The following is a 27,326-nucleotide window of genomic DNA, read 5'->3' as shown; positions in this document are numbered from 1 at the left end:
GATGAAAAAACATCACATTAATATGTATTCAGTTTATTCAGAAATAAAAGCTTCATTTGTAGAAAGATTCCATAGGACTTTACGAAAAATGATTGTAAAAGAAACATATTACAGAAACTCTCCAAAGTGGATTGATTTTTTACAGGATATACTAGATAAATATAATAATACAATTCATAGTGTAACTAAAATAGAACCTTCAAAGGTGTCATTTACAAATGAAAAAATTATTCTAAGACGTCTGTCTTCAAAAAAAAAAGTAAAGAAAAAAAAACCTAAATTTAAAGTGGGTGATTATGTACATATATCTAAAAAGAAACATGTTTTTGAAAAGGGAACATTTAATTTTACACCACTTGTATTTCAAATAAGAGAGGTGGTATTAGAAGATGATCCTATAACTTATAGATTAAAAGACACAGAAGGTAAATGTGAGCCTATTAAAGGAACCTTCTATGAACAAGAACTAAAATTGGCTATACATGGCTTGACTTATGTTGTGGAAAAGGTAATAAAAGAAAAAAAAGTTCGTAAAAAACCATTTTTATTTGTAAAATGGTTAGGGTTTGATGATACAAAGTGGAATTCTTGGATACCAAAAGAAAATGTTGTTCAATGATTTATTTGTTAATTTTATTAAAAAGTTTTGTAATAGAACCACCTGTCTTGCAACTAAAACAATGAAATACACCTAATTTTAAATTTATACTCATACTAGGATTTTTATCCACATGAAAAATACAACAAGCTTTAAAAATATCTTCATGTGTTTGGAAATGTTTTTTTATAAAATTGCTTCTAGGATTATCACTAATCTTTGAGACATTTATAATCTTATTTTCTTTTATTGAAGGAGATTTTTTAACATGTTGAAGTAAATTGAATTGTTGTTTATAATTTTCTGGAAATTGTATACACTTACCAATAAATAAGATGCTTTTAGATTTTTCAATATCAATTTTATTTAAATAAAATCCATAATATATATTATCTATATATATAGTTGTAATTAAATGATGTTTAGGTAAATTGTCTTTTTCAGAATCATACTTAATAATAATAGAGTTGTTGTTGTTCATAAATATCATGATAAATGAAAAAAAACTTGTTCTCATGTACAAATAAATGCAATATATTTGTCAAATAAATAAAATATTGGATTATGTATTAATAAACATAGTACATAAAAATAGTAAAAGTATAAATGAGAAGTGGTAAATAATAATTGTGTAGTTCCTGATTTTGTATTAACTACAATATCACTGTCACTTTCATTACTAAATTGTATAAATGTCATATAGTTGCTATGTTTTCTTATAAATTTTCCACTCATATGTTGATGATCAAATAACAATTTCCAATCTAGTTTGTCTTTAAAATGTTCAATATAGTCTTCAGAAAGATTTTGAGATTCACTAATAACATCCCAACATTTATTAAAATCAATAATGCTTGTAATTTCAGTCAGGAAATATTCTGGAAATTGTTGTCTTTTAAGAATATAAGTCCAAATGACACGATGAAAATATATTCGTAACATCTCAATTGTAAAAAAATAATGCAATGAAAGAATTTCCCAATCTATATATCTATCAAATTTTTGAACAAATTCATCTGTTAAAACTCCTTGAGGGACTCTAGGTTCTTGTGAAATTAAGCTCCATACTGTAGTATTTGATGATTGCACCATGGTTAAATATGTGTGTGACTAAGTTTTTTAACCTTTTTATATAAACAGTTTGTCTAATTGTATCACTAAATCATTAAATTGTCTTTTAAGAAAATAGTTTCTTATATTAAACCAATCTGTACAAAGTAAAATATTAAAATTATCACTTAGTATTGGTAAATTATGTAGTTTTAAAATTTGTGTTGAATTATTGTCAAATGTAAATGGTATATCAATTACAAAATAAATACATTTATAAGATTTATTATTACCAGAAACATATTTATAACTAATTTGATCTATAACTTTAATTGAATTTAAATTCAAATTAATTCCAGTTTCTTCAGAAAATTCTCTCAATGCACAGTTAAAAGGTGTTTCATTTCTTTCTCGTACACCTTTTGGAAATTCTAAAATAGTATTATAACCAATATACATACTAAAAGTCATATCCATTTTAGAATTATCATATGATATATTATTATTATTATTCAATCGATTATAGAGTGCATAATTAATCCTACTTAGGACTATAGTCTTTTTCAAGTATCTATCTATAAGAATTATTCCATATCTTTTTGATATCATTGTTGTTTGAAATGGTCTTGTTTTAAAAACAGCAAGTAATGTTTCTGAGGAATACAAACATCAGTTTGATCATAATATTTAAATAATATACTATCCTTTTTACAAAAACATTTATCATTAATTACATAATCACAAAATCTTGTATGTTTTGAACAATCTTCTCCATAATATAACAAATTACAAACACATTTATATACAACCAATTTTTTATTATTATCATATATTGCTCTTAGATTACCAAAAATACATTTAGGTTTTGGTGTGTTTAATATATTTTCAGTGCAAATCCCCTCAGAACAAGTCCAGGATAATATTTTATTATTACAAACCTGTAAACATTCTTTATCTGAATGACAATGAAACTTTTTCATTAGACAGTCAGATATTTCATACTTATGATCACTTAATAATATATCATCAAAAATTGATAAATTATTTTTATCACTTTCATATTCAAGAGATTTTTTTATAATTTTAGGTTTTTCAGTATTTTGAAATAATAATATTAAAAGTAACCCAATAGATGTAAAAAGAATTGTTTTGCCAAAGATCATATTTTTATTATAATAAAAATAACCAATGATTAATTATATGACATTATATGTAATTATTTTCTCAGTTATAGTACTTGGTATTGGTATATATTTAGTATATAAAAAATATAAACCTAAAAATGATGTAAGTAAAGAAAACAAACAAGATGATAAGAAACAAGATCCTCCCCCAGATGGTACCAATTCCCAAGGAGGTGGAGCTGGTAATACGAATTCCCAAGGAGGTGGAGCTGGTGGTAACACCAATTCCCAAGGAGGTGGAGCTGGTGGTAAGAAAAAGGAAACCCCACCAACAAGTTAGAAGATAAAATAAATAAATCCAAATTATTTAAAAAATATAATATAATATTAGTTAGGAACTTCAATATCTAAAATGTTTTTTTATTTATAAAAAAAATAGAAACATGTTTGATATTATGTCTCTTGGACTTGGTGCAGCTGTTGGGATAGTAATTGGAGTTTTACTTTATATTGCATATAAGAAATTTATGGGTTAGTTAACTATTACCAGTGAAATATTCTTTTGAATTTTAAACAATAAAGTAAATATCTTAAATCATCTACTTCATTAAATAAAATATGTTTTTGAAATAATTTAAATCTGTCAGTAATAGAGTGATTTTTTGTTATTCTTTCGTCTTGTAATAATTCAATTCCAGAAATAATTTTCATAATTTTTTTATTTATAAAAATTTTCTAAAATATTCATAGCTTTAAAAAAATATTCCTTATTTTTAAGTTTGTTATTATAATATTTAATATTTTTAATTATTTTGTATAATTCAAAACATTTTAATAACTTAGATTTTTCGTGTTTATCGTCGGGTAGTGATGAAATTCCAAATAATTGCCAAAGTATATCTTGGTTGGTATATAAATAAGTAAAACATTTTTCATTTTCTTTGTATTTTTTTATTTTATTTATAAGGACTTTGGTAATTACTCCATTGTATGCTTCAATTTTATTTTTTCTAAATCTTTCTTTATCAAATTTTTTTTGTAATATAGTTCTACAATTATTATTACCATTTTGGATTGAACATAATTCTGAAAAGATTTTACTCTTACCATCTATTACAAATATCCAGTCATAAAAACTAACACTCATTTATTTTAAAAAAAAATTAAAAATAATGGTTATTAAACGTTTTCATGGTTCTAATGCAGTCATTGAAGGAGAAAGATTTGGACTTGATTTAGTATTAAAAAATCCCCATCTTATTCATTGGATTCCAACTTGTTATAATATAGCAAATCATGAGTTTTCTAATCCAAATAGAGCAATCTTTGAATATAATTTTGAACTAAAATATATAACAAAACATACTATGTTTTCTAATTGTATAGTAGATTTTGTACATTATTCTAATATTAAAAATATTCCTTTTAGTACAAGTATGATTTTTAAGTCAAATATTATTTCATTCCTAATTATAATTTTACTCTGGTATATTATTTATTTCTAAGTTTGTAAAACCTTTCATATTGCTCTTTATATTGGTCCATACTCAATTGCTCACGTTCATTCATAGGTTTACAATTATTATGAAGTAAACTATAAAATTCAAAAAGATTATTATTTTTTGCATAAACTAATGATTCAATTGGAAGAATTAATTGAAATGGTCGGTTAAAATCTTCTTCTTCATTAAATTTAAATAAACTTGAATAATGATATCTACATATTGAACAAGGTAGTAATAAATCTAAAAATCCAGTTAAAATGCATAAAGACTCCTGATATTTTTCTTTTAATTTTGATATAGTCATCTTATCTACAACTAATGTTGTATAATGTAATACCACCCAATATGAGCTACCCCAAATAGCTGTTCCACTTACTTTATTACTTATAGTTTTATATAGCTCATAGCTTGGAATTGCATCTATTGATTGTTTCACTGAACCCATAGGGAAATATTTAGAAAGAGTATTGAGAAATAAATTAGAGTGTTCATTAGACATATATTTTTCAATTGTTACAAATGGATATAACTCATTAATTAAAAAACTATTAATTTTTTTTAACTTTTGTATATTTTGTTTGTATAAATCATAATTTAGTTCTATTTCTATATCTAAAACACAATTAATAATTAAAGTCAAAACATCAAATAGATAAGTTTCATTTTGTAGGAGTTCTATTCTACTAGCTTCAATACCATTTCCCTCATTAACATAAAGATTTGGTAAAATACTCAAAGTTAACCAATTATAAATCACAAATGGTAAATATATAGCAGGATAATTCATATAAAAATTTTCAAATTTTAATACATCTCTATATTTTACGAATACACATTCAGATAAATCAGACATTTTTTATATATTATTTTATTAAATTACTACTTTATTTACTTCTAGAACGAGATCGACTACGTGACCTTGACCTTCTTTGTTTTCTTCTTGGGCATCTTTTTTTTCTAAGTTTAGTAAATGATTTTGGTAACTTTTCATCAGTATATTTTAAATATCCAACAGTAGAAGGTTTTCTCCTTTTGACTTTTATGCATGTACATAATGCAGTCTTTGATTTTTTTGATCTTTTCATAATTTTATTTATACACTAAAAACTATTTTATTCAAAGACTTGCTTACATATTTTAAAGATTTTATATTAACACTCTCTTAATAGTATTTCCCATAAATTTATGACTGTAAAATATTTAAATATTTTACTATATTTAAAATAATTTTTGATTTATATCTAAGAAATAAACAATTCTGTGATGTAAGTATTTGAAGTCATATTAAAAAAAATATATTAATATATTAAGTATTTGAAGTCATATTAAAAAAAATATATTAATATATAAGTAATAAGGAAATGAAATAAAAATTGAAAATAGAATAAAATTTATTTACAATTGTATACTTAAGATAAAATATTGTAAATCATAGTTTACATCTTACCTTACATATGTAACTTAATAAACTATGTCTTTAAATTATAAGGTAATTTTAAAAATAGAAACATTACTATCATTATTATATAATTTTCCATTTTATATTATATTCTTGGGTGTGTGTAAGTTTAGTTGGAATAACTTAGTACCAGTTTAGATGGTAAAATAATAAAACTACCTTTTTTATGATGTCACCAAAGGAATTCTAGGATTGGACTTAGCCCATTATCACAGGCTGACAAAGGGGAGTTGTGTTCAGTATGATGGATTGTAGGACACTATTAAGGTCCACCAGTCATACATCATTACATGTCTATGTTGGATTGTAACCGCCAACACAGTTTAAGGTTTTTTTAAAAATTATTTTAGAAGTAGATAGTAAATTAGAAAAAGCCCATTATCACAGGCAAGGGTTTGGGGAACTATCTACTTTTGATTCCATATGATGACACCACTTAAAATTAAAAAAGACAATTGAAAATAACCTATTATTATAGGTAAAAATAAATAAACTGGTAACTAAGTTTATAAGGGGATTTTATATGACTGGATTGTAATTATTATAGAAAAGTTTAAATAAATTTTAAAGTGATATTAATGTTATTCTATTTTTAACATTACCCAATAATTTTACAATATATAATAACCTTGTTTACTTACAATAATATACCATCTTTGATTGATTATAGAACAGTAAAGTGTACATCTAACTTTACTTTTCAGACAAATATTTCCTTATCTCTAGATACAAAATTGAACTATAAGGCATTAGTAAAAATAAAACTAACATTATTATTACCTAATTTTTAATTTTTAATTATATTCTTGGGTGTGTGTGAGTTTAATTAGATTAACTAAGCACCAGTTTCGATAGCAAAATAATAAAAAAAGACTCACAATAGCAGACAATAAAAAAAACTGCTTATTTATGATATTACCATTGGAATTCTAAGATTTGACATAGCCCATTATCACAGGCTGACATAGAGGAGGTATGTTCAGTATGATGGATTGTAGGACACTTTTAAGGTCCACCAGTCATACATCATTACATGTCTGTGTTGGATTGTAACCGCCAACACAGTTTAAGGGGAATTTATAAAAAAATATTTGAAAGTAGATAGTAAAAAAGCCCATTATCACAGGCAAGAGTACTAGTAACTATCTACTTTTGGATTCCAAATGATGATATCACTTAAAATTAGGATAGACAATTAGAAATAATTATTTTTGGCAAAAATAAATAACTGGTGACTTAGTTTGAGAGGAGATTTAGAATGATTGAATTATAGTTGTTATGGAAAAGTTTCAACAAATATTAAAGTAATATTTGTGTTATTCTATTTTTAGTATCACCTAATAGCTTTACAATAAAAATAACTTATACTAAACAACTATCTTGTACAAGATATTATGTATTAGTGTGAACATGTATTGATATTTGTAGTGTAAGTGTAGTTAGATGGTTACTTATTACTCCTTAAATAATCAAAGATTGAATTTAAAAATATATTTTTAAATTATTATTATAATTTTTGATTTTGTTTAGTTAAATATAAATAGAATTTAAAATGTACATGACAATTTATAATAATATAGGTTAAGTAAAAACTTAATTTTTTGTTAAAATCATCAAAATAATATTAATAGAATTGCAATAATAAAACAAAATATTCTTTTGAAATCTATATTCAAAACTCTCTAAACATTAACTATATTTTTAACAAAAGTTAGCCAATGCTTTTTTTTTGTTGTAAATGTTTTATATTTATCCTTTGAAATGTACCATCTGGGAAGAAGACTTTAAATCTTTGTACTTTATGTTTTTTATGTTTTTTTAATGTTATTAGTGATTTTTGAACATATTTTTGTTTGTTTTTAAAATGACAAGTCTTATTTCCCATTAAATTATAAAATGGATATTCTTTAAATTTTTTATCTTCAATATTTATTCTTATTAGTTCAGTTTGAACAGCAATATCATTTTTAACTACAGTTGTATTAATTACCTCCTTTGGAAGAGATATTGATGTAAACATGATTGGTGAATGTATATTGTTGTAGTAATTATCAATTACTTCATTTAAAGCCTCATTTAATATTAATTCAGTTTGTACAGCAATATCATTTCTAATTATAGTTTTATTAATTGTTCCCTTTAAAGGAGGTGTGGATGTAAATGTGATTGGTGAATAGATATTGTTATAATCATTATCAATTACTTCATTTAAAGCTTCTAAGAGAGGATCCCATGAGGAAACAAATGTTTTTGTTTCACCATGAATGTTACACTTGATATTAACTAATTTAAATTCCATGTTATTTTTCAGTTTAGGATTGATGGGAAGTAGATTAAGATTATCTTCATCTATAACCAGTTGCTTCATAATTTTTTTATTTTTGAAATATGTTTTTTTCAGTGTTCTACAATAACGTAGTGTTGAAGCAATATATTTTCTATAAGACTTACTGTCAAAAGTAATGTTTATAATTGGTTTATTTATTGCTAATTGTTCTCCATACCAACATACATAGACCCCACATTCTACACTTCCTGGTAATTGATGAATAGCAGGTGTGGATCCTGTTACAATCCACATATCTTTATTGAATGATACATTTAATTCATTTGCTAAACAAATTAAATACTCTTTTAGTTTTAAGCCAATTTCTAGTCTATATTTACCTATAGAATCTACACAATGAATGATTTCTTTTTTTGGCCAAGCTGCTGCAAGAATCCAGTGGCTCTCATTTGTTATAAAAATTGGAAAAAATATAATATCTTTCAAGAAGAGGTTTATTTTTTTATTCCATTTTTTTACACGTTGAAACCCTCCTTGACAATAAGCTTCAAAGAAAAAAGAATCAAATGACCAAACTCTGAAAGGATTAGGATATAATACACTACGTCGCTCAATAATTCTAAAATATGATGATATTATTTCATCTATTATTTTGGAGTTTTTTGTAAGTAATGAAATCATATTTGATTCTGAAATATTAATAATTGATCGTAGGGTTTCCATTTTCATTCAAGAGTGTTATTATAAAATCAATTGTATAAAAATTATAAATCCTTATCCAATAGATATCAAAACCACTTTAAATAACAAGACCAAATTTTCTTGCATATGTTTTGTTTTATATATATATATATATGTATATTTATAAAAATGATAAATGGAACTATAAGTGAAATATTACAAAATCTAGTTTACTTGATATGTTTATGGTGTCAATATCATAAACGTTTAATAAAAACTTATATGAATATTTTAGAAAATGTTATAAAATTGAAAGAATATCTTCAAATACATATGACAGAAAAAAAATTGTATACATATGAAGAAAATCAAAGTTTAGAGTATATATTATTAATTGTATCTTTGATATACAACAGTACTGAGTGTATGATCAAATATGAAAAAAAGGTTTTTAATTATATATCAACAATAACAAATAATATCAATCAAATTCCACCTAATATAACTGGTGTAACATTTGTTTGGAAACCAGAAAAAAATAATTTTCTATTTATACTTTTAAAGGAATGTCATGAAATTAATAAATCAATATTAAAATTTTCAAATATTTGTAAATACATTTATTAAATGTCATAAAAGTTATAAACAGTAATATATATTTGTATATTAATTTATTTTTTATTTAATTCTTCATGTATTAACTTATTAATATATTTAAAAATATAGTGATGAAATCAAATTTAGAAAAATTAATTAGTCAAAACTTACAATATATAACTCTACAGTCAATTAAAGATGAATTCATCCAAGTAAACCAATTTTATAAATTATATATTACAGACATTGACTTTTATATAGATTCAATTAATACAATTATTCAAGAAATTGATAGTTTTTATAAATATATTTACAGTTTGTGTCTTCAAAGAATAGATGGGTTAATGTGTTTATCTGATATTGGACCTATATTTATATTTACATTAAGATATTTAGAATTTGTTAAAATTCAATGGAAATATTATAGATTGAGATTTAAAATATTTTTTAATACATTTAATAAATTTATTTCACATTTTTATTTGAAAATTAAATTAAACTTACAATTGACATAATTTTTAAAATATATTTTCTAAGATTCTAATACATAAATTAGGTAAAAATAATACCAAATAACCTAAATTAGAGCCTTAAACACCTAAATATGGTATTTTAAGAGCCTGTTGAGGTACCTAAATTAGGTACCTAAAATAATCTAAAAAGTATAATTTTTTTCATTTGATCTAAAACTTTTTATTTTTTCTGTTGAAGTCAGATCTGTAACTTGTTAAGTTTTACTTGTTTGTTTGTTTTATCTTATTACTAATTTTCTATTTATTGATGAGCTGAATGCAAAAACTAAATCCAAAATAATTAAAACTATAGATTTTGGTAGTAACTCATAAAAAGTTGGGCTATATTAATTAAACCCACAATGTTTTTAGTAGCTTTATAAGGACTTGGGGCTAATTCACTAAGTTTCACATACAATAAGACATTTTCATCTGACATAGTATTACTAGTTGAATAGAATTTTGACAAAACTTATATATAATACCTATGGAGACACTGTATGAATTATGTAAATTTAAATTATTAAAAATATATAAAAATGGAAAATATTTAACAAAATTATACTTACCTAATTTTATTGTGGATGATTTAATTGAAGATCATATATGTTATATTATTTGTAATAAATATAAAACTAGAGGGTATTATATAAACTTTATGGAGAAATGTTTTAGTTTGTCATTTGATTATGTTTTATATTGTAGTACTATAGTGTGTTGGAAATGTAATCAAACTTATCAGATGAAAGGTGAATATTTTGAAAGATTTTCTGATAAGTTAGATTATTGTAATCTTTGTAAATTACAAATATCTATTCTTCACTGTAATTGTTTTTAGAATAATTTTATTAAAAGAGTTAGAAAAACTAAAAAGGAAATCACTACTCTATAATAAAGGTGAAAGTTATTTAGAATTGAGAAAGTACAGAAAACAACCAAAAATATAAGAACATATTTTAAAATATTTACAAAGAAATTACTTAGAGATGATGATAGTTGTTTAGTAACAACACTAAGAACATCATACCAATGTAATTCAACACACACATACTTAAAAGTATCATCTGTTCTTTTTATACAATTATTCTCAGTACATAAACCTTTTAAACAGACTTCATTACAAAATATTCCATTTATAGAAGATTGACTTTCACTGTTTTTGTCACAACCCTTGATTTTACATAGTAATTTATATTCTCCAGATGGTGTAAGTTTATAACGATAACAACCAGAAAGATTGTGGGCTGCTTGGAACAAGTAGTTTCCTACAGTAGCTAAAGTTAAAGTTATTACAGATAATTTTAATTTATGTCTATTGACTAATTTAATAAAAGTTTTTACTTTATTCTTTAACTCTTCATTTGTATTTATTAATGAATTTAATTCATCAGCATTCTTTGGTAAAATGTGTAGATTTAAATCTTCCAATATGTGAGATTTTTTAAAAAAATCATGAACCACCATTGCAGAAACTATACCCTTAGAGTTTTCAAGTTCAGTTTGAAATAGTTTAATTTCATTTTTAGGAAGATTTTCATTTAACATTAACTTTTTTAAAGCACTATCAAAATTATTATTGTTTTCAATTTCTTTTATAAAGTTTTTGATATTGACTTCATTAATGGTATTTTTTGATAGAATTCTATGTAAATTTGGACTGTAAATTTTTAATTCAGGAGAGGTAGATCCTTTAAGGTATTTTACAAAAGCTTTTAACATTGTTTACTTTTTATAAAGTAAATAATATTTAAATTTTATGTGGTGGTATAAAAATAATAACTCTAATCCCATTAGACCATATAGTATTAATTGTTTTACATCACAAGATTGAAATAAAACTAAAATTATTGAGTTAAATATAAAATATAAACATAATATTGTAGCTAAGTACATTTTTAATATGATAATATTAGTTATTGAAACATATGATTCCCAAATCAAAAATCCTTCGATTGTTTTAGATTACTATTTTGGTTTTAATCAAACTAATTTAAAAACATGGCTTAAAACACTCAATTATTCTAAATGTTTTTCTCTAAAAGATTTTAAAAAAGATGGTTGTAAAATAGATACTGTAAAATCACAACATTCCATTGAAATAAAAAAAAATCACCTAATATTTTTAGGATCTGCTTTATTTGATAACAGAGAAAATTTAAATAAAATTGAAAATGTTATTATTTATCCTTTTGATAAACTTAATATTTTAAAAAATGAGTTTATAAAAGAAATTTTAGTTAATCAGTTATCAGTTGAAAACATAATATGACAAATAATAATAATGATGAAAACAAATGTAATAGAATTAATGAAATATTAAATGTTTATGTAGAGAAATTTAGTATAACTCTGCTTCAACAAATAGATAGGGTAGTTGATAATATTAAATATCAAAATGGTTTTGATAATTTGTGCTACAAAGTTGAGAAATTTATAATAATTTCTAACAACTTAAATAACATTAATATAGTAATTGATAGTAAAATAAAACATGAACAAGTTGAAGATAATATGATATATATAAATATAAATCCATTAATACTGATTGAAGCTGATAGTTCAGCTAATATAAATATGATAAATAAAAATATTTCATCTTTATTCTTTGTATATTTTGAAAGGTTATTATTAGATATATTACAAACTGTAAATAATGTACAAAATATTATCATACAAAACAACTATATTTGTAAACAATTTTACAAGCAAATAAAAAAGATACCAATATCATGTATAGTTACAGTAAGGTAAAATAAAACAAACTAATTAAATTTTAAAACATTTATTTATAACTTAGTTAATTGTAAATATGTTTGTATTCTTAGAACATTTTCAAGAGCACAAGAAAAAAGGGGTACATGAAATTGATGAAAAGGACAGTTATTATAAATATATTTAGATTTCAATTTCTTAAGTGATGGAATGTAATCTAAATCTTCTACATATGCTTTCTTGAAAAGATGTTGTATAAATATTTGTTTTTCTTTCCCCTTGATCAAAACATAATTGTAAGAAAATATTTTATTCAATTCTTTTTTTACATATTTAAATGAAGTGTTGCCATAGTTCCATGGAATGCCATGATAAAACTTTGAATTGTAGTTTGCTTGTCTCATGTAGGTTGGTGATAACTTTGAAATTACATATGGTTGTTGAACAAACCAATGAAAAAGTAAACTGTTGCTGATGTCAGTCACTGCAATTTCTTTGATGATAAAATTGTTATTGTTGTCTTTAAAACCTTGAAAATCCAGTATATAAGTATAACTCATCTTGAGTAATTAGATTTTTAGACTGATACTAGTATTTGCTTGTTCATATATTATATACATTCTAATAATTTTATATTCTAGAACTTTTTACATTTGAATTTAATAAATTAATTATTTTAAAATCAAAAATGTTGATAAATATATACAATTCAATAGTTAAGTTTTCATTTTAAAAGTAATTTATATATTTTTATTAGTTAGATGATTAAAAATCATTTTAAATATTTAAATATCATCAATTTCATCATCATATTCACTTGATGTTGTAATATCAGAGACATTTGATATCATATGAGATGATTGTATTAAACACCACAGTTTCATTGTATCACTTAAAACATTATCATCTTTTATGTAAACTCCAGTTATAAGAATATTTATTAATCCAGATAATTTATTAGAATATGATAAGTAAATATTTTCATCAGGATGTATCTTAGGGTGTGATATTGTAAATTTTCGTTCATTTTGTTCTTCTTGATTGAACATAATAAATTTACCCGTACTTTCATCAATATAAAATCGTAGCTTATTAAAATCTTTATGATTATAAACAAAATTATTGTAAAGACAAGGGACTAAATTTGTATTTGGTCTATTATAACACAATTGTGTAGAATAGACTTCTTCAAAACGTTTTTTAGCTTGTGAACATTTAAAATGTATACTTTGATATCTAGAATCCTCTTGATTTCCTGAACAAGTACTTATTCCACCAAATCGAAGTACTAATCTACAATCATCTGTAAAAAGAGGTTTTTTCAAAACATCATAAAGATTTGTTTTAATTTTTTGAGTCAATATATTTCTTAATGTTTCATTTTGAATATCAGCATGTCCCCTAAAATTACATTTTACAATGTTAGAGTTATCAGTTCCATATGATTTTTCAAAAAAAGACATATTTTCTACATATATTCCATTTATATTATTACTATTAAATCTCTGAAATCCATAAATTATTCCATTTTTTACATTTGCAGATGGACGATTATTAAATTTAAACAATCGACCACTTATTTCATTGGCTAGTATATTTTGGTATTCAATGTATGAGTAGGTTGAAGTCATTTTACTATATGAGAAATATTTCATGGCTGTCAACTTAAATAGGACATTTTTATTCAAATTTAAAATTTTTTTAAATTCCGATAAATATTTAATTTATTATTTTATATTAATAATAAAGAAATATTAAAACTTTAACTCAACCTAAATAGAAAGTAAATATTAAGTTGAGAAATTAAATTTAAAAAAAACATTGAATAATAATTATGAACAAGTGTATTAAGTATTCACAGAGGGCTGCAATAAGTAATCAAATTATTAAGCTGAAGATGTCAAATCATTTTTATTTTAGAAATGTAATGATATTAAAAATACCATGGGATTACAACAAATACAATGGACCACCAACAAATAGTTTTCTTAAGACTTATCCACATGATTATATATTTTCATTTGACGAAGATGGATGTAATAATATTGCTGCATTTTGTATTGAAGGTGTAGTGTATCCCCACTGTCAGTTTCCATCACTACAAAACAATATGATTTGTAAATCAAATTATAATAATAATAAAGTACAATTTTGTCAAGATAACTGTTTTAGAGCAAGTGAACCATTAGATGTATATTTTGACAAAAAAAATAAATCATGTAAATTAATAAATCTACCAAAAAAGATATTTTGTTTAAAGCCTAGTAATGATAAATCAATTCCACCACTGATTTGGAATCAAAATCTAAATGAATGTTTTATGTCTCCTGAATATTGTCAATATTTTGGTTTATCTTTTAATTCAGATAATAATGAGTGTTACCTTCCAGGAGTGCAAAGTTTTTTTGAAAAATATACATTTGGGAAAACATTAATTCGATCAATACTACATCCCACATTAATTTTCTATCATAAAACAACAGATTTAATTTCCCAATATCAATGTAGTCAAACTAAATCAGAGATAGTTTTGAGTGATGTGATGAATGAGTTTGCAAATATGACTAAAGATTTTATAATTGGTTCTATACCAGAAATATCACTTCATATTAGTAATTTATCCCTTCAATATCTTTATAAATTTACTAATAATATAACAGATTATATGTCTAAACACATAATTCTTGCTGAGATGAACAATATAGTGGCAGACACATTATTATTGAATACATTAAAGGTCTTAGGTGTTTGTACTGAAGTGGTTGGTAACTGGGAACTGTTTATAATGTATTTTATAGGATTTGCATTAGATGTATTAGATACTCTTAAATTAAATAAAGCCTTAACTTCCTCAGATTTTAAAACTTTAATGAATAATTTTGATACAAGTTTCAATGATAAATTCCAAATTCAAAACATTACTCCAGAAGTTTTATTAGACTTTGAAGTGGTTAAACTAAAACTAAAAAAACAAATCTCAAAAGCTTATGACCTAAAATATGGTGGAATGACTAAGTTTATTGACATAGTAAAGTTATATATGGAAGATGATCAAACTGTTGATAATTTTCAGAATGTGAACATTAAAAATATTGATATTTCTCAGAATGAGAACATAAAAAATATAAAATTAGATAATATAAAACCAAATATTTTAACATGTACAATTGTAGCTTTAATTATAGTTTTTCCATTGGGAACAATTTCATTGAGTTTGTCAATAATAATGTTTATTATAATAATGGTTTTGTTATTAGTAAGAGGTACACCTATTACTTATAAGATTGAATAAAAGTCAAAATTGTATTGACAACATTTTGATTTTTAGACATAATCTTACCATCTTCAATTGAATTTTTTTCATAAGATATTCCATCTACAATAATATAAGGTACATGAAGTTTATCTAAACTTTCCTCATATAGTTCTTCAAGAGCTTTTAAATATAATTTATCAATTTTTCCTCTTTCTTCACGTCTAGCTCGTTTATTCAATCTTTCATAACAAACATTATAGTCAGTTTTTATATAGATAAATAATATTTTTTTGTAATTATCTATTATACTAGAATATATTTTCTTAAAATCCTGTAATATAAGAGACTCAGCAGAATTAAAGATATTTTTACTTAAATATTTACAAAATATTTCAAATATACTAAATGAACTTCGTTCCATAATAACAATTGAATTATTTAATGAATGTATAAGGGCATTTCTTTCAATGTCAGCAAAATTTAATAAAGCATTTATTTGAAAAACAAATGCCCATTTCTTTGTATTTTTATAATATACCTCTAATAAATTTATTCCTCCAACTCTTTTCCACTTTTCAACTGGTTCTGTATATAACACTACATTAAACCCCTTTGATTTTAATAAACTGTAAAGATTATTACAAAATGTGGACTTTCCACAAGCAATGTTACCATCTACACATAAAATCATTAATAAAAATGCAAGAAGTTGTTATAGAATCTCTTATATTAAGGTCTATTATTGAAAATGAAAATAAAAAAGCAAAAAAACTACTTTGCAAATTCTTAAAAGATATTTTTAATCACCTCTCTTTAATTAAAAATATAGAATATAATCATATTAAATCATTTACACTTGTAACTGATGCTATATTTTACTTATTAACAAAAGATGAAACTCAATATTTGTCATGGCACTCATACTATAAGAATTTAGAAGAATGTATAGAAGATATTAAATTTCCTCATCGTTTAAAATCAACTATAACAATTTTAAGTAATTATCATCAAACATCACCATTAATGACTAAATATTCAAATGAGAAATTATTATTTAAAATTATTCATAAATTATTAAATTTATTTCAAACACAGCCCATGGATATTGAATATTTGCAAGATAAAGACTGTATAGATAAATTAAATGCTCTAAAAACATTCACTAATTTATCTGCTGATTCCAGTCTTGATGATTTTAAACAATTTGTTACATCATTTAATAGCAGTTTAATGATTTTAAAAAATATTGGCTCACGTTTTCCAATAGTTTATAATGATTTTTCACAGTTTTTAAATCATTTAAATACATATACTGAAGATTTATTATATATTATACAAGTGGATTCATTTATAAATCTTAAAGAATTAATAGAAAAAATAAATATAACTTTTAATATAAAAAAACTTGAAGAGTTATTTGCCTTTGAAAATGATATAAAATTATCAAGTACATTTAACAAATTACTTTTAGATTACAACATTAATGTAGAAGATGTTAAAAATTTATCCTTTAAGGAGTGTATAAATTTATATTCAAGAAAATATTTTGTTTCTAATTTGCGAAATATTGAAGAAATAGATGTCAAAACTGATTGGATATGTTTTAAAAAAATTCAAACTTTTATTGACTCTCAAGGTGACAATAGTGAGTTAACTGAATTCAAAATTGATGTTTTAACATTAATTGGATCACAGAATTTTAATGTATTAGAGGAGTTTCTTAAACAATTTGGAGTGTTAAATATTGTAACAGCAATTAAAGAACTTAACAATCTATATAGTATTATTGGAGAAGGAGATGTAACTGTATTTAATAGAAATATGAAGAGCTATGTTGATTCTCTTAACAACACAATAAATAATACTATGCAAGAAGTGTTAAATGTAATTAAAATATTAAAATGTAATTCTCTTTCTGAAGTTACAATGATGATACAAGATGTAATAAGTATAAGTGGTGTTGATAATTGGCAATTGTTTCATGGTCAGTTGGTTGAATTAAAGGATAGATTCAAAGATATATATGATGAAGAATTTTCTTTAACTGAAGTTACAACATTAATACTTTCTATAAAAGAATGTCAAGTTAATACTGACCTAATTCAAGGAGATACTTTAAATGACAAATTAGAATATCTTAATAAACACTTACTGGCTAAACTTAATGTTCTATGTCCAAATATAACATTTGATGAACTGGTAAAATTTTTAACAAAACTTGTAGAACAATCCAAAATTAAAGATAAATTAGATAAAAACTCAATAAAAGTAATCTTGGATAGAATTAAGAATTACAATAAACTTTCAACTGAGTTTGAAGAAATTAAAAAAGAAAACTTCAAATTAGTTGAAACCATAAGTGAAAATGAAAAAGAGTGGTCTATTGAATCACAAGAGAAAATAAAGTTTCAAGAGTTAAATAAAAAATTAATAGATGAAATTAAAGCTTTAAAAGAAGAAAAATACAACCTTGAAATATTTCAAGAAAACCAATCTTCAGAGATACAAAAGAAAACACAACAATTTGAAGAACTTAAGAAAGACCTTGATGAGTTACAGGAAAATTATGATGTATTGCAGAATGATTATAGTGAAATTTCTGCTAAGAAAAAAATTGGTGTAAGTCTTCCTCTTAAACGAGATGTACAATCACTAAATGAGAGTACAAGTTTTGAAAGTATAAATGTACCTCGTAAACGAAGTCGAGAGAGATCACCAGATGGATCACCAGAAAGTAAGCGAAAAGGAAATAATAATGAAACAAGTTAATTTTACATGAAAGATTTATTGATCAAAAAAGTGATTAAAATTATTACAATATTCAACGATATATAACACTAAATAACAACAAATGAAACCTATTGTACAAAGTTTTAATATATTACATATTCTGTGTTTCTTTTTTTTTTCTATAAATGACTTACATTTGCAAATGCAGTATGAAAAACTCTTACATTGGCTACAACTTTGACCATCAACTTGATCATCAGGAACTAAAAAACACTTCTTCTCACAACAGTACAGATCCATTGTATATACTGTATTAACAGTAAATTAAAATTAATATATAAATGGATTTTACAAGAGTCTCTTATATAATATTAATATTATAAATTTAATTATAGTAAACCAATCCTGTATCTCTACAAATTCCACATTTAGTATTTATTTGTTTTGAACATTCTTGACAAATTACATGACCACACTGAATATGACATAATTGTTTACACTCCAAACATATAGGACAATTCCCTCTAATATGATTTGAGAAAGTAATTTGTAACATTTCATTAATACGATAGTTTTTAAAAACCAACAAACCAAATATTTTATTTTTCATAGTTTTTTGTTAGTTTAATATTCAAGTAAATATTTATTAATTTAAATTACACACTGTAAGGTTATAAATACTTTTTATTTAATAAGATTACAAAATACATCAAATATTTATAAAAAATAATCTATGGAAAATGTGTGTCCCTGCATGGTGAAAATCCTACTCTTCTCTGTCCCTGTATGGTGAAAATCCTACTCTTCTCCCTCCACTTCCTCAACATAATCCTCTTCTTCATTGCCATCCTCTAAACTCATATCTAATCCCGGTTTTCTAAATTTAACAATTAAGAAATCTATATCTTTTATTTCAATCTCTTCTAATTCCTCCAATTTAATGTATGGGCCATCTAAATCTTTCCAATCATCAAATGGCTCCATCCAAAATGACTTTTTTTCATGATACCCATCTTTGCTGTAAACATGTATATCTAATATTTTATATTCTGAAAAGGTACTGGTCTTTTCTAAAACTTCAGACATTGAAATCCCACTATTAAACATTGTACTACCATCTAAAAACTGTATAGACATTTTATCAAAATAAATGCTCAATCTCAATGGATTTCCATCAAAATCAATTCTACGTATTATTTTTCCCTTTTTGATTAAATTTAAAACTATCCAACCAGTTTCTACTTTCCACATATTTTCATAACTAATTGAGGAAACATTATCAATTGAATCCATGATTGAGACTGACTAATATAGTAGTGAGTTGTGGTAAGAGTTTCAATGAACAATTTTTCATAATTTAATACCATTAGGTCTCTAGATGTGATACTGTCATTTTGTCCAACTTTGTTACACTCCAGTCACTACAACAATTCTTATAAATACTTGTTATTGAATAATATATAGAGTACATTAAATATTTGTAAAAAATAATCTATGAAATAATTTGCGTCCCTGCATGGTGACAATCTTCTTATTCTCCCTCCACTTTCTCATCAAAATCCCTTCTTCCTTGTTATCCTCCAAACACATATACTTATATCCAGGTTTTTTAAATTTAACAATTAAGAAATCTACATCATTTATTTTAATCTCTTCTAATTCATCCAATGTAATGTATGAGCCATCTAAATCCTTTAAATCATTAAATGGCTTCACCCAAAATGACTTTTGTTCATACCAACCAGCTTTGCTGTAAATTAGTATATCTAATATTTTATATTTAGAAAAGGTATTGGTCTTTTCTAAAGCTTCTGACATTGAAATACCACTATTAATCATTACATTACCATCAAAAAACTGTATAGACATTGTATCAAAATAAATACCTAATCTCAATGGATTTCCATCAAAATCAATTCTATGGATTATTTCTCCCTTTTTTATTAAATTCAAAACTATACAACCTGTATTCTCTTTCCACATATTTTTATAATTAATTGAGGAAGAACAATTATCAATTGAATCCATGATTGAGACTGACTGATGTAGTTGTAAATTGTAATACATTTTTCAGAGGTTTTTAAAACTTTCTTAAAAATAAAATTTAGAAATATAAATTAAATTGTTACCATTTTGTCTCCTAATTTATTAAAACTTAAAATTAAATATTCAAGTAAATAATCTTTAATTTAAATTATTGAACATTGTATGGTTATAACTATATTTTTAATTAATAAGATTACAGAATACATCAAATATTTGTAAAAAATAATCTTCTCTATAGAGTTTTTTCCTTAGTAGTTGTAGCTTTTCCCTTTTACAATTTGTTAAATTTATTTTTATGTCCAATTCTTTTAAATTGTTAGGGTGAACACTACTTAAAATTATAAACTTGAGTCTATGAAGTTGTTTTAAACAGTTTGAAACACAATCATAGGAGTTTCATCCAAGGCACAAAATAGGAATTGGAGATTCAAAATTATTTGAATTACTTTGAAGAATAATTTTCAGAATATGAAGTAAAACTGGATTGAATGCACTAATTAAAGATCTTCTTTGAGTTTGATTATGCTTGGTAAAAATCATCGGTGTTCTAAAAAATAAAATATTCTCATTGCTCTGGAGTGATGTAACTTTATCAATCATCTCAAGTTTGCTTATAGATCTATCATTTTTTCCTCTATTTCCTGTAGAAAGGAGTAGATTTTTTGTAATTATTGTAGAATTTCTTATTATACCAATAACAATCCCTCATACATTCCTTGGAGATGTTTTGAAGATTTCATATTCAAATTCTCTTCTTACATCTTCATAGAAATTGTTACATTGGATTCCAGTTATTTCTTTAACTCGTTCAAGATATTTGTTAAATGCTTCCATTATTATAGTCACAATGTTATCTACACACTGTTTTGTAGTAAACTAACCTCTTGTAAAAACTAATCCTACTTTTATAGCACATTTTAATTAATAAATTTAATCTTTTCAAGAAAATATTTCATCCTAATATTTTAACAATTAATTGTTCTACTATTTAATTTTAATTATTTAATTATTATTTTACTCATTCAGATTAAACATAAAGTAGAATCTATTTTGATCATTTTAATTCAATATAAAAAAATAAGAAGAAAAATTGCTTAAACCATATCAATAAAAAATATTTTCTATGTCAAATTTAATTCAAATATCTTAATTTATTTTTAATAAATAATTTAAATGATTGGACATGTGATTTGACATAATAAAGATAAATAGTCTAAATATATCTAAAAGTAAAATTATTAGATGTAATCAAATTTACCAATACTAACCAAAATCCAAATAGTAAGGATAGTCCAAAAAACACTGACTGGTCCCCTAGTAAGATGTTGATTTTATATTCAAGGTAACTAAGGTATATAGAATTATAAGGGGAACATTGTTTCTATAGAGTGGCTAAAAAAGGGGGGGTTTACAAAATTATTGGAAATAGAATATTATTTCTACAGAGGGGGCATGTACTATGGACTTCTAACCATTCTTTTATACATATTTTACAGAATATGTGGTAACATTGTAAGACCACATTTTTATCAGTTACTGTCAAACAAATTGGACAATCCATAGATATATTTGATTCTGTATATGACTTAGGGATATTTTGCTTGACAAATTCACTTATTAGAATTCCCCTTTTAAGATATATTTTAAAATCAATCAATTTATAAAATTTAATCACATCAAGGTCAATTATGTTTTGATATAATGAAATTGTTGGCCAATGTAATCTATTTTTAAATTTGTCCAAAAGAAAAGAGTCCAACTGTTGATATCTGCTTATAAGATGTCCAAATTGATTTTTATAATACTCTTCTCCTGAATCTAATCTTGAGTATATCAATATCATTTGCTCTTTTGATAATTCCTGGAATTGTAATAAATTTTGCCATATTTGTTGTTGGTTTGTTTTATCATTTATTAAAATCCAAGTTATAAAATCTTTGGATAACTTTTTGTTTCTAAACAATAAATTGAGATTTATTTTGTAATAATGTTTCCATAAATAGCATTCAGGCACATCTTGATACCAAATTAGAATATTCCAATCAATTTTATCTTTGAGATGTGTTAGAATTACATTAGATAGGTTTTGGTGTTTTACCAAAAGACAAAATTCAAACTTATTAAAAAATTCAATAATACTACCAGTATTTAAAGTTTGATGTTTTACAACTTCATTGAAGTTAATTTTGTTTATAAATGTTTTCATAAACTTTTTAGAAAAACATTCATTTTTGTATAGTTTTTTCCAATCATTTTCAGACATTTCTAATAACCTCTGTTTGACAATGTTGAATTTTTGTTGTAATAGTTTTTGAAATTTCTTATCACACATTTCCCTTTCTAAGGTATTATACAAATCATATATATCTTTTGGACTTTTTAAATGACTAACAAAACTAATTACACCCTCCACTGTTATTAAATTATTTATAATTTTCCAAATAATTAATCTTCTACTAATCTGTGGAGTAAATTCTAATCCTAAATTTGTTGCATATTTTTTTAAATTGTTTAAAGTAAATCTTTCCATATTAACAATAAAATAGACAAGAGATTAAAAAACAATAACCGTCACTTGTTTAATTTTATAAAGTACACTGCTACAATTAATTTGTTCAAAACTTCTTCCAGCTGACAAATATTTAAACTTATTTGGACTGATGATGTCTAATCTACACTGCTATTTTTTCCTTCCTCCAACTGAATAAGGTCAGGTTGTTTATTCAGACTAATATGTTTGTGAAGAATCTGCTTTATTATATTTCTTTAAGGTTAAGATTTTTTTGAAATGGATAGGAATTTACAAACCTTTCCTCAGGGACCACCACCTTCTAAACATCACATCACAATCAGAAATCACTATTCACTTGCATTCATAGATATCATAAATATTAGTTTAAACAATTTTTATAATTAAATATGATAAAAGATAAATATTAAAATATATAGAAAGAGTATTAGGTATGTTGTTTATATTCACCTGAGACTGTCTTCTTATTTTGTGTGTATTGTATTTTTTTTATTTTCTTATTAATTTCATCTTTTTATTTGCTTTTTCATCTTTAAGTAGTGTAATAAAATTTCTTTTGGGATATTATACCTTTGTCTGATAATGTAAAAATCTAATAAGTGTACAAATTTCTTTAAAAATGTGTTTTTAATGTGGTGGTGTTTTGAAACTAGCTTCCAGTTCATCTTATAGGAAAAATCTTCTAAAAATACATCAGATGTGTATTTTAGTTTACTTATTAAGGTCCAAATATTAATTTTATATTTTAACAACTGTTCCTTTAGATGTGCCTTTGGATATTGGGATTTAATTTTTATGTAAATATAAAGAACTTGAAACCATTTAAGATTTTTTATCATATCCCTCTGAATGAAATTCAATTGTGGAGACTCAAAAAATAAAAGGATATTTGTTATGTTATCCATATTTGAATCTCCAGTAGAACTCTTAAAGGTTATTTTCTACTAAAGAGGTAATAACTAAAAGTTTGATAAGCTAATACATCTTGGAGAATACTCACAAAACACTGAAGTGGGATCTTAAATGGGGTGGTTGATATCCCAGATCAAAGCCCCCTTACTGTATTCTTGAAATCTTAAAAGTAAATGTAATTAGTGATAAATTTTGACTTAATTTAAGAAGGATTGTGAGGAGGTTTAGTAACTTAAACACAGTATAGTTATAAATATATTTTTAATTAATAAGTTATAAATACATTTTTAATTAATAATAAGTTATTAATACATTTTTAATTAATAAGATTACAGAATACATCAAATATTTGTAAAAAATAATCTTCTCTATAGAGTTTCTTCCTTAGTAGTTGTAGCTTTTCCCTTTTACAATTTGTCAGATTTATTTTAATGTCCAATTCTTTTAAATTATTAGGGTGAACACTGCTTAAAATTATAAACTTGGGTCTATGAAGTTGTTTTAAACAGTTTGAAACACAATCATAGGAATTTCGTCCAAGACACAAAATAGGAATCGGAGATTCAAAATTATTTGAATTACTTTGAAGAATAATTTTTAGAATATGAAGTAAAACTGGATTGAATGCACTAATTAAAGATCTTCTTTGAGTTTGATTATGCTTGGTAAAAATCATTGGTGTTCTAAAAAATAAAATATTCTCATTGCTCTGGAGTGATGTAACTTTATCAATCATCTCAAGTTTGCTTATAGATCTATCATTTTTTTCTCTATTTCCTGTAGAAAGGAGTAGATTTTTTGTAATTATTGAAGAATTTCTTATTATACCAATAACAATCCCTCGTACATTCCTTGGAGATGTTTTAAAGATTTCATATTCAAATTCTCTTCTTACATCTTCATAGAAATTGTTACATTGGATTCCAGTTATTTCTTTAACTTGTTCAAGATATTTGTCAAATGCTTCCATTATTATAGTCACAATGTTATCCACACACTGTTTTGTAGTAAAGTAACCTCTTGTAAAAACTAACCCTACTTTTATAGCACATTTTTTATTAATAAATAGAATCTATTCAGAAAGTATTTTAACAATTATTCTCCTTCTTTAATATTTAATAGTTTTATTATTTATACAAGAATAATATGATCTTTTATAGAAACTTGTATAGTTATAGATTTTTTAAATTGTACTTTTTATAACAACTGAGTTTTATATTATTAAATTACCACATTCAATGTTCAAAGAATAATTTTGTTTGTTCACTAAAATTAAAATCTTATTCAACAATAGCATCAAATATTTTCATATGAGATATCATAAGTTTATTCATCTGATATATTATAAGAAACATCAAATAATGTTAGAATATTAAAACTTGTATAATCCTTAATAATATTTATAAATATAATATATTTATATTTTTATGAAAAAAACACACGGATGGTTGCAGTAATAGTTTGACGGCAAATGGCACATTTAATTAGTGACAAAGCACACTTTACACAGGCCACAGCATGACCACAGGGTAAGAATACAATAGCAACTTCTTCCATATAACATATTTTGCATTCATTACTTCCTGAAGTTTTATTTTGTAAATTGATGCTTAGTACTGTTTTATTATCCTCCTCTTGTTTTGGTTTATATTCATTTGAAGTATCTTGTTTTAATTTTTTTGTTAAAGATTGTTTACAGATTTTACTAACAAAATCTTTCCCCTTAGTTGTTAATAAAAAATAACATTTTGAGAACCATCTAGCATGTTCAACCCAGGGTTCATCCGACTCCTCATTCCAATTATTTAAACCCCCACCACAGTAATAGCATATAATACCATCTCCCTTCTTTGTATAAAAAAATCCAGCCTCACTAAACATTTCAGGTGTAAACTTTAATGTTTTTGGCCAATTTTTAAAAGATTTAAGTCTTGCATCTAATAATGTGTAATTGGGAAAGGATGGAAATTTAATTTGATTAATTCCTAAGTTTTGAAATGAAAGTAATAACTCATCTTTAGAGTTATTTTTTATGGGAACATTTCCACATGGTATATTTTGTAAAAGTTTGCATGATGGTGACCATTGTTTATGATCTGATGCAGGATCATCACCTTCAACCCAAGATCCAATTTCTACACCACAAAATGCACACCGAACAAAATCTTCTCTCTGAAAATAATAGAATCCACCATTTGCCATTAAATTTGGACTTAAGAATGTAACTGGCCAATTCACAAAACTATTTAATCTTTCTATTTCATAATAAAATCTTTGAATATTATCTGACATATTTCAAATTTTCCAACACTAACCAAAACACAACCAATAAGGATAATCCATATAACACTGAACCAAAATCTAAACAGTAATAGTTTTCCATACAACACTGACTGGTCTCTTAGTAAGATGCTGGTTTTGTATATGAGAAATTTTAGAAACTATTTGACTAAGGTGGGTTTTTTTCATTTACTAGTATGTGGTAGGGATTATTCTTTCTAAGGGGGATATTAAACTAAATATGAATTAAAATATTTTAACTTATAAATCATAATTGCAGGTTTAACTACCACATAAATTTAAGTAAAATTGGCAAAATAAACATGACAAATTCTAATTATACCCCTTTAAAATGAATAATTGCATTGGGTAATATTCAATAACAAGTTTATAAGTGAATAAATAAATTTATTTACATTCAAATTGAATACAGTTTAGAATTTGTGACATAATATTTACAATTTATAGTGATTTTCATATTTATAGATCTTAAAAGGAAAGTTGTTCATCTTCAAATTTTATATCTTCCAGGAATACTGTTTGAAAATCTTCTATATATTTCATTTCTGTTTCATCCAGTTGGCATTGGTTATTTTCATCAAAGTTGTTGAAATCTTCTGTACATTTCATTTTTGTTTCATCCAGTTGACATTGGTTATTTACATTTAAGTTGCTAATTATTCCAAAAACTTCTGTACATCCTATTTTTTCTTCAGTATCTTCCATGAATACTGTTTGAAAGTCTATATATTTTATTTCATTGTTGGTTATGTTAAAATCTTTAAATTCCATTTTTTCTTCAGTCAGTTGACACTGGTTAGTTTTGTAATAATTCTTATTATACTTTTCTATTTGGTTTAGCATTTCTATTTCTTCTTCTGTTAGATGAGGTGTTTCAAGTATAATTTTTTTCTTTTCAACTGAGCTGTTACTTTCTACTTTGATTTTATCAAGATTGAGTTCATTTTCTGAATATTCATTATAATCTTCATTTTTTATAGTTATATTTAAGTTACTTTCTACTTTGATTTTATCAAGATTGAGTTC

The 27,326-nt window shown here is 24.0% G+C and overlaps 2 protein-coding genes across 10 annotated transcripts in view; both read right to left on the bottom strand.

Annotated features, from left to right (window-relative positions):
• The window catches only part of LOC128988985 (uncharacterized), a 388,279-nt gene that overhangs the window by 93,272 nt on the left and 267,681 nt on the right, over positions 1-27,326 (bottom strand). The gene's annotated exons all lie outside the window — the stretch shown is intronic.
• LOC128989027 (uncharacterized) overlaps positions 14,481-27,326 on the bottom strand; it is a 67,956-nt gene continuing 55,110 nt past the window's right edge. For both annotated transcript variants that reach the window (XM_054410885.1, XM_054410891.1), the window contains one exon: positions 14,481-14,623. In XM_054410885.1, coding sequence (XP_054266860.1) covers positions 14,514-14,623 — 110 coding nt within the window. In that variant the 3' untranslated portion in view covers positions 14,481-14,513. The remainder of the gene's footprint in view (positions 14,624-27,326) is intronic.

This window comes from Macrosteles quadrilineatus, unplaced genomic scaffold, assembly GCF_028750875.1.
Source record: "Macrosteles quadrilineatus isolate MER2022 unplaced genomic scaffold, UCM_ALF_1.0 Scaffold_1__1_contigs__length_201487025, whole genome shotgun sequence".
In the NCBI taxonomy this organism is placed as follows: Eukaryota; Metazoa; Arthropoda; class Insecta; order Hemiptera; family Cicadellidae; genus Macrosteles; species Macrosteles quadrilineatus.
The sequence above is the reverse complement of the archived record's forward strand: the minus strand, read 5'-3'. Positions and strand labels throughout refer to the sequence as shown.